The sequence below is a fragment of the Panthera tigris genome, chromosome D2 (assembly GCF_018350195.1).
Source record: "Panthera tigris isolate Pti1 chromosome D2, P.tigris_Pti1_mat1.1, whole genome shotgun sequence".
Lineage (NCBI taxonomy): Eukaryota > Metazoa > Chordata > Mammalia > Carnivora > Felidae > Panthera > Panthera tigris.
In genome coordinates this window covers 72,519,903-72,536,936 of record NC_056670.1, presented here as the reverse complement: position 1 = coordinate 72,536,936, position 17,034 = coordinate 72,519,903, and the positions used below count along the sequence as shown (strand labels likewise).

The window sequence follows — 17,034 nt, the reverse complement described above, 5'->3', positions numbered from 1 at the left end:
GACCTGAGTTCTAGTCTCAGCCCTGTGGCTTCTCAGCTGCAGCTTTCTGGGCCTCGATTTTGCCATCTATACAATGGGTTAATAGTAATAGTGACCCCAGAGTTGTGAGAAGCGCAATGATAGGAGTGCTTGGGGAGTCAGGCACAGAGGAGAGAGTGGGGGCCTCATGCTGTCTTGGAGGGCCAGATGGTTTCCTGGAAGAAGTGACATCTAAGTGACCTGGAGAATGAGAGAGGTTTACGGCAAAAGGAGTGGAGAATGGACTCCGAGGGCGGGCGTTGGTTCTTTGGGGACCTGAGGACAGGCCCGCGTGGCTGAAGTGACCGGCATGAGGGGGCGGTGGTGACGTGGCTCTGGGCTGGGCCTCTTTTTGGGACTCTAGTGGCCAACTGCAACCTGTAATTGATATAAGCAGAGGTGGGGACGTTCTCACTGCCCACCACCACAGACCACAGCCTGGGGCCCTATGGCCCAGAAGGTGGAGAAGAGATCATTTGGGGGGTGCTGAAGGGAGCCCACAGGGAGCACCGTGAGGGGGAGTTTGGAGGGGAGGCAGAGGGCATTTGCTGCAGAGTGACCCCACAAGTGTGGATGTGGTCTGAAATGGCTGCAAGAGCCCCCGGGGGTCGACGGGGTGTCCCTGTGGCGGGCTTGGTCCCCCCGCTGGGTGAAGCCTGTCGTGCTCCTGTTTCAGTGAGGGAGTCAGTCCATCCACCATCAAGCATTTACTGAGTGCCTGCCCCATACCAGGTAGTAGGTTCTGGACCTGGGGATACGGAGGTGAGCAGCACAGTCCGAGATCCTACTCTCACGGAGCTCACTTCGGGTGGGGAGGAGAGTCTCGGTTAGAGCCGTCTGGGAGGGTGGCATTTCCCGGAGTGGGTGAGGGAGCAAGCCGCGTGCTTGTCTTGGGGACTGTGTCCCAGGCAGCACCACTACCTAGAGCGGGGGACCAGATTTGGCGTGTTCACGCGGATGGCGTGTGCGATTTGGCGTGAGGGGTGGGAGCGTGGAAGGAGATGAGGTCGGGACGCATCAGGAGGCCGATTCATGTAGGACCTGGTAGCAGAGGAGTGAAGAGACCTCACTCTGCCCTTTGGTGAGGGGACTACGGGCATCAAGGGAGGAGGGCGGGAGCCCTTCCCTCTGTCGAGTGACAGGAGATAGGCCCTGCCTGCACGGGCGCCTTCCGACTGCTCTGAGAGGGCAGCGCCCCCCAAGCACTTGGTGAGGCGGTGCATGTGGATGGCCACCTGGGCACCCGGCCGGCCCAGCGTGTGCTCGCCAGGGCGACTCCTAATGAGTGTGGTGATTAGTAAAGCCCTGAGGACAACCCCTAGGCCGACTGTGCCCTGCCTTTCATATTCCCTGAAAATCAAAACCGTCGTCTGCTCTCTGCCCAGCACATCATTCCCCATCATCCTCATGCGCCCTCCTGTCACTGTGGCTCGGTGTCAGCAGAGAGGGCAGATGGCCCTCAGGCCTTTCCGCCATAGGTGGCAGGAGGGTGGGGACTACGGGGTTCCCGCTGGTTCTGACAGCCTGCCAAGGCCAAGGTCTGGATGCCAGGGGTCAGGAGCCTGATGGAAAGAGACAGGTGCCATAAGGACACTGAGGAGGAGCACCCAGGCCAGGATGGGGGTGCAGGGAAGGCTTCCTGGGGTCGGGAGGTCCGTGCTGAGCTCTCCAGGCAGCCGGTGGTGGCGGGGTGAGGGGTGAAGTGTCCCAAACACCAAACGCATTTTGAGGCGTTTGAAATTCCAGCATCTCCGAGAGGCAGGGGTGGGTGTGGGGGATTGAAAGAAGTCACGAGGGATGGGGTGGGTGGGGGAGAAGGAGCCGAGAGGTGGGTGGGCAGGGCAGACCAGATTCCCAGAACGAGGGACTGAGGCTTAAGACATGAACCGGAGACCCGTGTGGTGGCCCTGCAGCCATGTAGGCGGTGAGAGATGATGGGTTGGTGGCAGTGAAGGTGGAGGGGAAATGCCTAAGGTCCCCTGGGTAGCACTTGACCTGGAGATGGGCCGAACTCGGACAGACACAGAGACACGAATGAGAGCTGATGCCCAGGCGTGGGGCTTGGCGGCTTGTGGGTGATGCTGCCTTTACGGAGACCCTGTGGGCCAGGAGGGGGGTAGCGGAGGATGAGCTGGGCTTTGGTAGAATGGGAAGGGCCTGGGAGGTGCCCTGGGGAGATTCTCAGGAGGTCTGGAGCCCGGGTGGGAGGTCAAGTCCTGGGTGAGGTGGACCTCCCTGCGGATAGACAGAGGAGGCTTCTGAGTGCTGAGCTGCCTGAGCAGCGGTATAGAAGCAGGAGAAAAATAAAGCGAGATGTGTGAGTATATAGCTTACGGTAGGAGCCTGGGGACTGGGGTGGCGTCCATCCTGGGTTTCCTTGGGCTGGTGGCCTTGGACTGGGGTTCTGAAGGATGCCCGGATGTGGGCAGTTAGGGGAGGGAAGGGAAGGGGGCGTCAAACATGGAGACAAATGTAGACTGTAACCATGTCTGAGAAAGTCAGCTGGAAGTGCTGAAGCAGAGTTGACCTTGTCACCTGCACAACTGCCTTAACCCTTTCTCCGGCCTGCATTCGGGTGCCACATGCTCTTGGCCTGCAGGGCCATGTCTTGGATCTGCCTCTGAGATGCTGGGGTATTGTCTCAGCAGGCCAGTAGTCTTAGTAGGGAGAGGGCACTCTGTAGGAAAACAGTATTCTCCACTCTGCGAGTGTCCCCAGCCATGTGCCCCCGCCCCCCACCGCCCACTACCCTGCACAAGTGGCCATTGTAAAAAGCTGCCTGTGACTTAGGAATATCTAATACTTTTTGGACTGCTTACCATGTGTCAGACCCCAAGCAAGTCATGTTCATGCATCAGCTCATCTAGTCCTCTTCATTCTCACAAAGGGGGTTCTCTTGTACCCATTTCACAGATGAGGATATTGAGGCTCAAAGAGGTTAAATAACCAGCTCATGGTCTCATACACAGCCAGAGACTTCACACTCGGGATTTTTAATGCAGGCAGGGGGCAAGTTCATCCTTCTCCTTCTACTTCTTTTTAAATGTTTATTTATATTTTTGAGAGAGAGCACACGCGAGCGGGGGACGCACAGCGGGGGGGGGGGGACAGAGGATTCAAGCGGGCTCTGACAGCCGAGAGCCCAATGTGGGGCTTAAACTCTCCAGCCGTGAAATCAACCTGAGCCAAAGTTGGATGCTCAACTGACTGAGCCACCCAGGCACGCCCCCAGTTCATCCTTTTAACTCATCACCCTAACATCACTTTCTGAGCAGAGGGTGGACTCTGGGCTCCGGTGGCAGCACCCCGCCTACCCCCTCCTCCATAACTTGGCTGCAGGATGACACCTCCCTTAGGTGCCCTTGAGAGAGGTGGCCCATCTCAGGGCATGACGGATTGCTGATCGTTATCCCAGTTTGGTCACTCACTTGTGTGTATTCTAGGGATCATCGCCGAAATCCCTTAAACCTCAGTTTCCTTCTCTGCAAAATGGGGACCTCTAGTTCCCACCTCTTAGAGTTATGCAGGGAAAATGAGATAAGGCTCTGAAGCACTTAGCATAGGCCAGGCATAAGGGAAAGGCCAAGTAACGGTGGTCATTAGAGTCTTATCACAACCGTCGTTGCCTTCTTGCACAGAGGACCCAGAAGCCACTTGGCCAGTCGCGAACAGGTGCCCGGGCGCGTGTGTGGGGCGGAGCCTGAGTACAGGGAGGATGAACCATTGACCGCCGAAGCTCTGCATTATTAATGCCGTTATTCTCAGACTTTTAACGAGGGCCGGGTTGGAAGCCCTTATATGGAAGGCGCGACGCAGCCACCGAGGCTAGCGCCTCCCGGGGTCCCGACTTGCCATGGAGTCCAGCGGGCGACCTGGAGGAGGATGCCCGCGGCAGTGCGCAGAAGGAGGCCCCCAGCGCAGGTCCTCGGTCTGCGGCCTGAGTCTTGGCTGCGCCGGCTTCCTCCTTTGCAAGGGCGCTTGCCCGCTCCCCTGGGACCCTGGGGGGTGGAGGAGAGAGATAAATTGGTGGAAACTGGAGCCGGCTTCCTCGGGAGAGTGGGGTTTCTGTGCGGTGCCTGCTGCAGGGCTTGAGCCCCCTGCCATTCCAGAGAGAGGACGCGCAGCCGGGCGGAGGGGACCTGAAATCCAGTCCCCGCCGCTCGCCGAGCTGTGCGCCTTCCGTGCGCGCCGGCGTTCGGCCGGCAGACGAGCCGCCCAGCCCCTGCCGCGCCACCTCCTAGGCGGCGGCCGACTCGGGGGGCGAGTCCCGGAGAGGAGGGGCCGGGCCTGGAGCGACGGGTCCCGGGGGCGGGCAGACGCCGAGCCGGGCCCCGCGCCTGCTTTCGCCGGCCTTCCCCAGCCTGCCGGGCTCGGCGGGGCGGGGCGCGGGGCGGGCCCGGGAGGAGCGCGGGGAGGAGTCCGGGCTGCGGCGGCGGCCGCGTCACAGCAGTGCTCCCGCTGCCCCGCGGCTCAGACCCGGCCCGAGTGCCGCCGAGGACGCGGACCGGGACCCGCACGGAAACAGGGGCTGCGCCGGAGGTTCCTCTCGCGGGTCGGGGCTGCGCGACCATGGCGGACAAGGAGGCCGGCGGCGGCGACTCGGGGCCCCGAGGTGAGCGCAGGGCGCGGGTCCTGCGGCTGCGGCGGGGCGGGCCGGGCGGGCCGGGCGGGGGAGGGATGAGGCGCGCTCGGCCCGGGGCCCCGAAGCTCCCTCTCGGGCCGCGGGAAAGTGGGCGCGCACCCCGCAACATCTTGCCCCAGCGGGGAGGGCCGGGGTCAGCGCCGCGGCGGGGCAGGGGGTCCTGGGGGCCGCCTCCGGCCCGCCGGTCACGTGCTGCGCTCCCGGCCGGGGTGCGGACACTGCGGCGGGGACCGCAGCCCCCGCCCGGGCTCTCTGACCATCCCCGTCGTGGCGGGCGGGGGTGGGGGGCGCCTCCTGCGGGGCCCTTTGAGAGTCCGGGTGAGAACCTCCCCACCGTGTCCATCCCTTGCGCGCTGTGCGGGGACGCCCGCGCTTGCGGAGTAAAGGGCCGGCCGCCGGGTGGCCCCGAATCCCCAGCGGCTCATTTCCGTGACTCAGCGAGGCGGGGGTGGGAGCCTGGGGCAAATCGAGGATTTGGAGCTGTCCCCTCGCCCCTCGGAGGTCGGACTTAACAAGCCGGGAGTGGGGGCTGCAGCTCCGGGCTGAACTGCGGCGCACAGCCCGCCCCGCCCATCCCCAGGGATTCTGCGGGCTGTGGAGGCGCGAAGCGGCGGGGGCTCGTCCCCTGGTTGCCCGGGCGGGGGGGAGGAAGGTGGCGCCCAGCGCCGAGGACGAACGCCCGCATTTTGCAAATGTGCCGTGGCTGCTTTCTTTGGGGAGCGAGGTTAGGGCTCACACGGGGCGGGGGTGCTGGGTAAGGAGCGAGAGAGGACCGGGGAACGGAGGGAAGAGGAGGAACAGCTTTTGGAGCCCAGGGCTGTAAATCATGGTTTCGCCAGCCGAGGGGACGGCCTGGCCAGGATCGTGGGTCCCAAGTGGGGAAAGTTGGGCGCACGGAGACGCCGCGCGTCCCTGACCGGAGGGGCTTTAGCAGTAGCAGCCGCTGGAGGGGAGCTGCAGGGTAAACCGCCTGGCGAGGATGAAATTAAAATGTCTCGGAAGTAAGGGAAATTCATCCAGGAAAGGCTCAGCGGGGACCTCAAAGCTGGGGAAACTGAGTCAGGTGGCGGCGCAGACACCATGGGCGGGGTGCTGGCAGTCTTACTGTCTGTGGCCGCGGCCCCCGCCCTTTGCTGCGCTCCGAGCGGCACCTGCCCCCTCCCCAGCCCATTGTTCCTGCAGATCTGGGAGGTGCCTCCCTACACGGCACTGCAGTAGTGGGGGAGTGCGGGGGGAGGGGGACATCCTGACAGGGCTCACTCTGGGGAGCACCCTGGGAGCGCCCAGGCGGAGCCCAAACACACATCCAAATCTCCCCGCCCCTGCTCTTCCCCAGCTGGCAAATGGGGTTGATGGGCTGGTGGCTTTGTCTGGATATCACTCAGCAACTGGACTGATTTATTCCCCCCCCACCCCCCAACCCTTTTCCTTTAAATTGGAAAAAAAAAAAAATAGGATGATAGGGAGGGACATCGGAATTGCCAAGAATTGCTAAAGCTTAAGTTAGTGAACCAGTTTCTTGCCTCTTGTGCTGCGATAAATAGTGAATGGCTGTATCAAATGCAAGGTTGGCCGCAAGGTGTGTGAAATCAGAAGGAGTGAGCAGGGACTTGCTCCCCCCGGCCCCCTCCCGTGTCATTGTGTCTTGTAAAATCGAATTCAGCACCCCTCCCCTACACGCATGCACACACAGGCACTGTGTGGTTGTCTCCTCAGGCTGGGAGAGCTCCCCATCCAGGACGGGGAAACACATGCTGGGTGTCCCGGGCCACCTGGCACTGTTCGCCCGTGTCTATTCTGGAGTGTTTCTTCACTTCCAGTGATCTGCAGTTCAAGGCAGCCAGTGAGAACATCTGACACATGGACTTGGGACACAGAGCAGGCTGTCCCTGGCAACTTGCTGCTTCTCTCTTGGTTCTCATCCCTTCATCTCTAAAATGGGAGATATTCATAGTATCTCATAGGAGCAGAGCTCACCCACCAGCTAACACGTCTATTTCTAAGGTTTCCTCACTGAGTATTCTGTGCTGGGCAAAGAGCATACCTTATTTTGTTTGTTCAAGCCTCATCAGATCTGTTACCAGCATTCCCCTTTCCGCCAGGCAGGAAATCTAAACATAGGTTGAGCGACCTATCCAAGGTCACATATCTAGGAAGTTTTGATTTGGACTCAGGCCATCTGATAATAGGGCTCTCGCCCTTCACTGCCATCCTGTGTAAGCCCTGTGGGTGTGGCCAGTGATTACTACTCTATTAGGGACATAAAAATGGTGTTCTTCAGGAGATCATTTCGAGGATGCTTTTGGTGCAAAAGGATAAGTACCAGAGCGATCAGACCGTGTTGGCTCTTGGGAGCAGTGGGAGCCCTGGGCGGTATGGCCAGAAAGGCTGGCTGTAACATTTTTCCCAACAAAGCAAGTGGGGGTGGGGTGTGGGCGGAGTTGCCTGCGAAACAAGAATGTTGGTAGTTGTGGAAGCTGGGTCATGGGTACATGGTGGTTCATTACTGTGCCCTTTGTATATGTGCGCCGATTTCCTTAATAGAACATTTAAATTAATTTATAAAACCAGAAGGGCCACCCCTTTATCTTTAGACCTTCAATCCTGCCCCCACCAAGACCTAGGCTGGTGGATCCAGGGACCCCTAGAAGGATGAGATGAACGGGAGGGGGGTGTGTGGGGTGGTTCAGACTGAGCTAGCTCCTGTGGTGACCCAGGCAGGGATAGGCATGGGCAGTGGACACCTCGTCATATGCTCCAGGGTGGGGATGGGGTAGGCAGAGGAACAGCAGGCAGGGGGGTTGCCTGTGTCCTGGGGGGGTCCCTCTGGAGGCATTGCGTTGGACTTCGGAGATGGGATTCTAACGCCCTAGCAGTTAAGCATCATAAAAATAAACATTTTAAACACTGACATTTATCGAGGACTTCGTCTATGCCGCAATCTGAAAACACCAAATGATTTCATGTGGCCCTGGCCAAATCACCTTTGTTATCGAATGGCTGGCTAGGAGAGAGTCCCCGTTACCCCCATGTCACTTCTGGAGAGAGCTGCCAGGCCAGCCTGGCACAGCTGGGAATGGGTTTGAGTGAAGGTTAGGAAGTGACCAAGCTGTCCAGCCTCTCTTAGCACATGCCTGGCCTGTCATAGGCCCTTAGGGAATCCTACTGAGTGTCCGAATGAATGAGCACACGACCAGTAGAGTGTGACTGCCCCACTTTCCCGTGGCCGCCAAACTACAGACGGAAGTGGAAGGGCACTGGTCGTGGCTCTCGAGGAGCTAAGGAAAAGTTGAAATGGTGCTCTGGGTTTCACTGGCGAGGACTCTGACCATGGATCCACTTCTGTGTCTGTACTTGCATTTGAAGCTCTGTCCACTGCCACTGTGGTCCCTCGGTACTCCCTGTGCACGCTTCCCGCACCGTGTCCTGTGTGTCTCAGAGCCCGGGATCGCCTTTAGCCCTCAGGCAGTTCCCCCCGCCAGGCACATCCTCCCTTTCCCTAGCAAACTCCTACTTATCCTTCAAAACCCAGCTCAGGTATCACTTCTTGGGAAGCCTTCCTAGGCTTATCCATCTTGGTGACCTCTCGGCTGCGTGGTTCCAAAGTCTTTGGTACTGGCTGTTGATAATCTCAGCGAGTGTAGATGGGGTGCTCAAGACGTTCCAATTCTGTCTATCCCGTTGACTCTTCCAACAACCCTATGAGGTTGTGTTATTATGACCCCATTTTGCCGATGAGGCGGTTGAGGCTTTTGAGAAATATGGTAATTTTCCCAGTGGAGGAATCAAATCACCCAGCCAATGAATGAATGCTTGAGATGGGATATGAATCAGTCACAGACCCTAAAAGCGTGTGCTTTTCTCTTAATGCCTTTTCTCCCAGCAAGGGGGGAGAGGGATTAGGTCTTTCATTTCCCCAATCTTAGTAAGGGCACATAGTAGGTGCTCAAAAAATATCCTACTGTGTGTCGAATGAATATCAGCCAGTAATCCCTAAGGGAACACAGCAGTGGGGAATGGCATCTGCATCCTGCCCACTCCTCGGCGAAATGGTGCTTCTAGAAACTTGGATGCGCAGGAGTGGGTGGAAGCTGAAGAGGAGTAGGCAGGGCTCAGTCAATCCTGAAAGAGATGAGACTTTGATTCCAACAAGGGTTTGAGTGACGAGTCAATACCGTGGGAGCGAAATGCTCTCTTATCACATAAATAGGCCTCTGGTAGGGGAGGAAGCTTCTTTATTATTGCTGTGCATAATTAGAATGGCAGGGAGGAACCAGGGGCTTTAATGAATGAGCAGCATTCGGCAGGGAGGGAGCGCCTTCCACCTACAGGCATGTCTGGGCATGGAGAGCAGGGAGAGCCAAGGAGGGGACCAAGACGTGCGGGCACTGCCCAGGACCGACACTGGCCCCACCACAGTGGACTCTGCAAATCCTTGCTGCCTTCCTTTTATTGGAAATGACTCCCGATCCATGGCTCCGAGATGGACGGTGACAGGTGCACAGGAGTAAGGGAGCAAAGTGGCTTTCGGGCCCAAAGTGCGTGTCAACTCCAGCTAAGCGTTCCTTTCCTGGTCTGTGTAAGGAGCACGTGACGCCTGCCTCGGTCTGTTGTGGGGATAGTGCAGGTATCAGAGGGGCAGGGATTTACCAAGTTTTTTGCCCCGTAAGAGGAAGGGAGAGACGGCTTTCTTGCCTCTGTCTCCCAGATGTCCACGGGGATTGCATTGCCTTGTGTGGTGTGGCACGGGGTCCAGCTGCTCTGCTTTCTTTAGAGGCTAAGGAAGGTGGGCAGATTCTGCTTCAGTTTTTCTGACGTGAGGCTGTGTGGAGACCATGTTCAGGTTCCCGATGCCTTCGGACCCTCAGTGCTCCACTCTGACGCGACGAACACCTCTTTGCCGGCAAACACAACGCCTTGGACGCCTTTCCCCCATCTCTGCAGATTCCACTGGTGGGAAGCAAGAATGAAGGCAGCTGAAGGCTGATTCTGGAGCATGTAGTATTAGAGGGAACCCTCTTTGGCTCCTGGACATGCCCTGGGGTTAGTTCTCGATCCCAGCTGCCTGTTAGAACCACCTGGGGGAGCTTTGTAAAAGTCTTCATGTCTGGGTCTCCTCCCGGAACTGTTGTATCAGGACTTGTTTGAGTGGACAGCCAAGTTTGAGTTCCCACATATCTGGATTTCAGACTTGGGACCTCAGCATGAAGGGGGTAGAGGGCAGGACCGTCCGACACCGTTCACTCCCTGTCTGTGTCTGCAGGGTTTGTAAGCACCAGCTCTGTGTTAAATGCTTCGCCTGTGTTGTCTCATTTAATCTTCATGAACACTCCATGAGGTGGGAGGTTTTACACAAGGGGAAACTGAGGCTCAGAGGAATTGGGTGCATTCCCCAGGGTGAGAGAGCTGGGGGCAGGAAGGGGTGATGTTAGAACAGAGCTCAGGGCCGTCAGCAAAACCTCCATGGGCACAGCTTATCCTTAGGGAACTTTTTCTCAATCTTCAGCCATTTGAGATTCACTTTCCTGATTCCACTGTATGTTCTGACCACCTAAACTGTGATTTATTGATTACTTTTAAAATTCACCTGCTGTTTTTTTAACAGGATTTAAGAGTCTTATTTATGTAAATTCCATACATGGGACACCTGTGTCACTTGCCACAAACAGAAGGTAACCGTGGCGAAAATGTATGGAAACCCAAACACGGGCAGAACCCTTTAGCCCCATGTGTTTTTCTTTGGAAAGCTTTGTGCTGAGGCTGCACTCTGGGTAAGAGGGAGACCAGAGAGTTTTACAGGAGGTCAAGGATACAGGAGCACCAGAGTGAGACATTCTGTTTTCTGGAAATCAGTCTCCAGAGGGACTTGAATGGGAAGAGAAGTGTTTTAGGAATCACCTGGGAGGGAGGTCCTTATGATTTTCAGTCCCCGACCTTCTGGAATTAGACTTTCCAGGGAAAGGGGCCCTGGGAATGGATTTGCAAAGCCTGCCAATAAGACTTATAATCGGGGCGGGGGCGGGGGGGGGGACTAGGGACTAAGGCACTCCCTCAGGGACTCTGAACTAGAATGTGCTGCTTTACATTGTCCGAGTCGGGGAGAGAGAATGTTTCGGTGTGATTTTACAGAAACAGTCGGCTTGGATTCCAATTCTGACTTTACCACTTAGCAGCCTTGGGATTCTGGGCACGTGACTTAGCCCCTCTCCCACCCCACCTCAGTTTCTTCATCTGTAAAGTGGGACTAATCAATAGCACCCATTTCAGAGAGGATTTTATGTATTCCCACAACCTCTGCTACGTTTATGGCTCATTTGCCGTTGTCTGTTATTATGTATTATTAACGAATCCTGTAGACACAGGTAGGGCATTTATCAGTGGCTGCATTTTCTCCAGAAGGCCCAGAGGGGAAAAGGGCTGGCCCGAGATCCCACAGCTAGGAAGGGGCAGAGCTCAGCTGGAGCCTCAGGCCGCATGGCTTCTTGTCCGGCAGGCCTAGAACTTTGGAGATGAGCTGGGTGTCTCAGGCTGTGGGCCACATTTAATGACCATGTGGCCCCTTGCCATGGCTCTGAGCTCCCTGCTGGGCTTCTTGTTTGGGGCAGTAGTGGGGTTCAGTAGTCTTTTTGTATCCCTGGACTCTATCCAGGGCTGCCTACCTCTGCAGGACTCTCATGTGGACTCCCCGTCTGCCGTTGGACGGGCCCTGTCTGTGTGCTGAGACTCCAGGCCTGGAGCTTTGCAGAGACCGTTCTGAGCTCCGCCAGGACCACCCCTCCTCTTCCAGCCTTGACCATGACCTGGCAGCTAGGGATGTCAGGTGGGGCAGCATATGGGCCTGGGTTTTATCTTGAGGGTGGCCACGTGTCCTGGTGGGTGCCTCTTGTGCAGTTATGAAAAGTGAAATTCTTCATAGTGACTCCTTTCACTTTCTGAGCCTCCCAGTTTGGAAGATAAATTATGTGGTCGTGCTACTGAGCTCTGTCCTTTCCCCAGCCACGTGGGCCTCAAGTGGGACGGGAGAGGCAGGAGGATGTGTGGCTAAACCGGGTTCAGCCGTGTTTAACTCCTGGGTGTGATGTGGCTGCACCTCCCTTTCTCCTTCTGTAAACAAGGGTGGCTTGGGAGCCTGCTCTGCGCTCCAGTGGGTGCTGTGAGAATCGAATGAGAGAAGATAAAGTTAAGGCTAAGCACGTGCCTGGTGCACGGCAGGTGCTCCCTACGCTGTCGTTGATTGTTGCCAATGACGGTTTGCTTTGGGAGTTGTCGGGGTGACACGTGGGATCTGGAGCCAGACTGCCTGCGTGCCACCCTGGGCCGTGTCATTTCCCCGCTCCGTGGCCCTGGTAAGTTACTAAACCTCTGGAAGGCTCAGTTTTTCATCTGTAAGATATGGGTTGTAATCGTCTTCTTTGTGTGCTTTTGGTGAGGATTAAATGAGTTTGTATCAGACGAGCACTTAGAACAAGGCCCGTCATAAAGTAGACACTAAATTAATCTTAACTGCTATTATTAGCTGTTATCGTTATTATGAATAATAGTCCAAAGTTACATTCTTGTAGGCAGGAGGACTTATCCACTGTTTTAGTTTCCTATTGCTATTGTGAAAATTACCACAAACTCAGTGGCATAAAACGACACAAATTTACTATCTTCTAGTCTAGAGGGTGGCAGTGAGTCCAAAGTGGGTCTGAGCTAGAGTCAAGGTGTTGGCAGAGGTGTGTTCCTTCTGGAGGCTCTGGGTGAGACTTCACTTCCTGGTCTTTTCCGGCTTCTAGAGGCCACCTGCATCCCTTGGCTCCTGGCCCCTTTTGCCACCAAAAACATCACTCCAACCTCTGCCTCCATTGTCACATCTGCTGTCTGCCTCTGCCCCTCCTGCCTCCCTCTCATAAGGACTCTTGTGTGAAGGCCTCTTTTGCGGCCCACCTGAGTAACCAGAGCTGTTTCCCCATCTCGAGAGCCTCAGTGTAATCACATCTGCAAAATCCCTTTTGTCATGTAAGGTAACATATTCATAGGTTCTGAGATTAGGATACCGATGTATTTGGTGGAGTGCTATTTATTATTCCGTCTACGACATCCAGAAAGATTGGGGTCTTGCCTACATTTAGGAATATTAGTTAGAGAGCCTCCAGTCTCTCTCAGGGATGGTCTAAATGTTAGGAACTGCCCTTTCTTGGTGTTTTATATCGGTTGGGTTCCTCTTGCCTCCTGTGTGATAACTTTCTGGAGTTTGGGTTGTTGGGTAGCCCTTGGCTTTTATTTGAACGTTTTTTTGAACGTCTTTATTTTTGAGAGAGAGAGAGAGAGAGAGAGAGAGAGAGACAGAGTGCAAATGGGGGAGGGACAGCGAGAGAGGGAGACACAGAATCTGAAGCAGACTCCAGGCTCTGAGCTGTCAACAGAGAGCCAGACATGGGGCTTGAACTCATGAAGGTGAGATCATGACCTGAGCTGAAGTCAGACACTTAATCGACTGAGCCACCCAGACACCTCCCCTCCCTTGGCTTTTAATCAATCCTGGTAGGGTCCTTGGGCACAGTGCCACTTTGGGGACTGGTTTAGCCCCTTCTCGGGGGCCTGTGAAATCACTGAGACCTCAGTAAAAAGATTTACTGGTTCCCCAGTGGGAAAATGATTAAAATATTAAAGAATGAGTGAAATGTCTACAGAGCGTCACAGTGCATTTGTGTTTGCTGCGTAACAAAGCACCCCAGAATTTAGTGGGTCAAAACGGTAGCTGTTTTATTTGCTCATGGTTCTGTGCTATATGCTCCTTTTGCTGGTCTTGCCTGGGGTCACTCGTGACTGCAGCCATCTGCCGCCTCCACTGGGCTGCAGGGTCCGAGATGGTCTCGCTCATGAGCATAGGGGTTGGTGCTGGCTGTCGGCTGGACTTCTTCCTCCACTTGGTCTTTTATTCTCAAGGAGCTGGCTTGGGCTTCGTTACATGGTGGTCTCAGGACAACAAGAGGATGAAGAACAGGAGGTTGCAAGGAAGGCCTCTTGAGAAGTTGTGTGCTGACTCCTTCTAGGGTCAAAGCAGGTCTCGAGGCCCACCAGATACAAGGCGTGGAGAACGAGGTCCACCCCTTCGTGGGACGGGCTGCCAAGAATTGGTGGCTACTTTGCCTCCGAGTCAGTTTGAGTAAAATGACGAAAGGACACGCTGTAAAGAATGGCATTATGTGTGAAAGCAGCTCGCAGGCTGGATTCGCTCACTTGTTACAACTTTCTGTGAATGTGTAGGGTCCAGAAGTCCGCCCGTTGTAAATCAGATGTGACTCACGGTCGAATTATCTGGAAAGCAACTCCCGGTTATCTTACACTGGCAATTACTTGGTTGTTGGTCTATACAGCTCGTGTTTCCATGATTGACGAACGGGGAAAGGATGTTGGTGCGTGCAAGTTGTGTTGGCTCACTGACCGTTTTTCCCAGCGTGTTTGTGTTTCGATAGATGGGGATGGGCTTTCTCATGAAGGAAGAGAAATAGGACAGGAATTAAAAAAAATGCTAAACGTCTACAGGTGCACCTTCCTTTAGTGCAAGTTGTGGCTGTTCTAGTATCTTTCGGCCCCCACCCCCCTCAGGCTGAAGGGAGAAGCTGAGAGGGCCAGGGAAGGGACTGGAAGGCATTGCGTTGTGAGAACGCAGTGTATACAGGTGACACCCTGGGTAGGGTTTTTGATTGGGGTGAGAATGGTCTCTGTAGGAAGTGAGTGACCCTGTGCTGTCAGGGCAGAGCCTGCTTTGGATCCCCTCCCTCCCACTCTCTCTGCACCTCTCCCGCTCATGCTCCCTTTGTCTGTCAAAAGTAAACAAACATAAAAACAAAAAGGCCCTGTGGTCTTGACCGGGCACAGATTCCCGGTTCCGGCGTGGGACACGGATCATATAGGTGCCAGTGCTTGGGTCTGCGGCCTCGGAGGCCACGGGCCGGCCTCTCTGTTTGTCCCCAGGTTTCCATGGGCTAAAGGCTAAATTCCTCTGGTCACTTCCTTCCCTTATTTTCCTTTTCTCCTTGTCCCTGAGGGGCCGTCTCTGCCGGTTGGGATAAGAAACTGTTTACAGGCACAAACGTCAGAAGTCCTGTTCCCAAAGCGGAGATAGAAGTTGTTGAGGAAACAGAGCCCGTAGGTGGCATTGACAGCCAAGTGGGAGCTGGTCGGCCACATGTTGGGGCTGGGCCTGCCCTCTCGCTTTACAGATGGGGAAACTGAGGTCAGGGAGGGCTGAGGAGACTGCTCCCAGATACTGGGCAAGGCCAGCGTAAGCTTCCAGGTCGGCTGGCTCCCTCTGCACACTTCCCAACTGAACCCAGGGTCCTCTCAGAATCCTTCTTAACCCGTCAGTCCAGCCAGCCCCTCCCAATCGGAGACAGCACGGTCTACACCGCTTTGCCATCCGCAACTTAAAGACTTGTCCCTCCCTGCAGGAGTTACATTTCAGTGTTTGAAGAGGTAACGTTTAAGGTAGAGGACTAAAGTGTGCCGTCAGAGTGCCCTGAGTGAGGGTCCTGAACGGTCGGTCGAGCCCCAGGCGCCGCCTTCTCTGTTCCCTTGCATAGTTCCTGCACCGACACTGGTGGTTGCCTATTTTTTGTGCCAGTGTTCAGTGGGGCTTTTAGTTTCAGGTAACTTCACGTTTTCTAGTTAGAGGAAGCCAAAAGGAGATTTTGTAGAGGATCCCAGGATGGCTCCTGGAACTCCCTCCGTGCCGGCTCTAGGAGGGAAAGCACCGGGAGCTTGGGGTTCTGCCCCCGCCCCACCCCGATCTCTTCTGCTTTACTCTGCTTGTGGCCTGTCTTTCCCTCCCCGCAGGCCCACTTTATGGGTGCCCCAGTCTTTCTCGCTCCAGTCCAGATTCCCAGGGGAGGCCCCTAGGTCCAGGCATGATTATGACCTGTCCCTGGAACTGTTACCCCGGGCCAGGGGCTGAGGTCACTTGCTGGGAGAGGGGAGGAGCTGGGGGGAGCACTGTCCTGTGGTCAGGGAGTAATTGCCTCTTACAGACAATTATGGTGTTAGTAACCGAGTAAGTCATCCACAGTAGGTGGTTCCTAGGTGAGGGCTGTGCATGCAGAGGGTAGATGAACGGCCTATGGGAAACTTTCTCATTTTTAATAGCAACAGATAACCGATGAGGTCCTATTTTCCTTTCTTTTATGAATCAAATATAATAGCAGATAATAGGTTTAATAAAAAACATTTCAGGGGCGCACGGGTGGCTCAGGTAGTTACACGTCTGACTTTGGCTCAGGTCATGATCTTGTGGGTTTGTGGTTCGTGGGGCTTGTGGGTTTGAGCCCCGCATTGGGCTCTGCACTGACCGTGTGGAGCCTGTGTGGGATTCTCTCTCTCCCTGTCTCCCTGCCCCTGTCCACTTGCTCTCTCTCTCTCTCTCAAAATAACTAAATAACTTAAAAAATACTTAAAAAAAGTTTCAGTGTCTGTCCTTGGCAAAATAACTTCATAATGCTATGTTAGGCAATTTGGGAGGGAGGTTTACTGGTTGGTAAGTTGAGGCACCATGGAACAAGGGATTGGTAGAGATGTGAGGGGGTGCTCTGTACCTTTGGGTCTTTATCAGCCATCACTGTGGCCTCGTGATCAGAGACAGAAATGGGTGCGAGTAGAGGCTTTCAGCATTCTGTGAGCCAATGCTTTCAGCATTCTGAAAGCCAACTCTCTCCTAGAAAGTGGCAGTGACCTCAACAGCACGCAGTGACCTAGTGGCAGAATAGGGTCATGTTGTCCCTTAGAGCAAACTAAAACTCTGCTTGTCTGGGCTGGGATACTGGGGAGGGGGGAGGCTGAGGATACGGCTACTGGGGTGGCAGTACCTAGCTTGTGTGTGACGGTGGCAGGGGTACCCGGGGAAGGGTTTGGGAAGCAGGGGGTGGTCTGACCTAGGGCACCAGACTTCTAGGGGCCAGTCATAAGGAGGACAGTGGTCAGAGGTGCTGTAGACCCAGCGGAGACCTGATACTGCTGGAGACTTGCCGGGTCCTGTTAGATTCATCTCGGGAGAGGCTGCTGTGTGTGTGTGTGTGTGTATGTGTGTGTACGTACATATGCACGTATAAGTATTCATGTATGCGTATGCATGGGGAGAGAGGGAGTAACAGAGGTGGAGAGGAAGGGAGACAGAGACAGGGGAAGATAAAGACTAAGAGGTGTTAGAAGCTTCTGGTAGGTCTTCTCTTGGGGTTCATATGGTTCATTCAGACATGAACCCACAAGAATCTGGCTGGTCAGAGACACTGATTCTGCCCTAATGCTGTACTCCTGGGGTCTTCCTGAACGTTTGCTTGTGAAATTCCAAAGCACCACATGCTGGGGGACGGAGCCTGGGCTACTCTGGAAGGAAG

At 55.3% G+C, this 17,034-nt stretch overlaps 1 protein-coding gene across 1 annotated transcript in view; it reads left to right on the top strand.

Annotated features, from left to right (window-relative positions):
• The first annotated feature begins 4,587 nt into the window (after positions 1–4,587).
• HSPA12A (heat shock protein family A (Hsp70) member 12A) overlaps positions 4,588–17,034 on the top strand; it is a 65,798-nt gene continuing 53,351 nt past the window's right edge. Inside the window, exon 1 of the mRNA XM_042960068.1 lies at positions 4,588–4,630. Within this exon, the coding sequence (XP_042816002.1) occupies positions 4,588–4,630 (43 nt within the window). The remainder of the gene's footprint in view (positions 4,631–17,034) is intronic.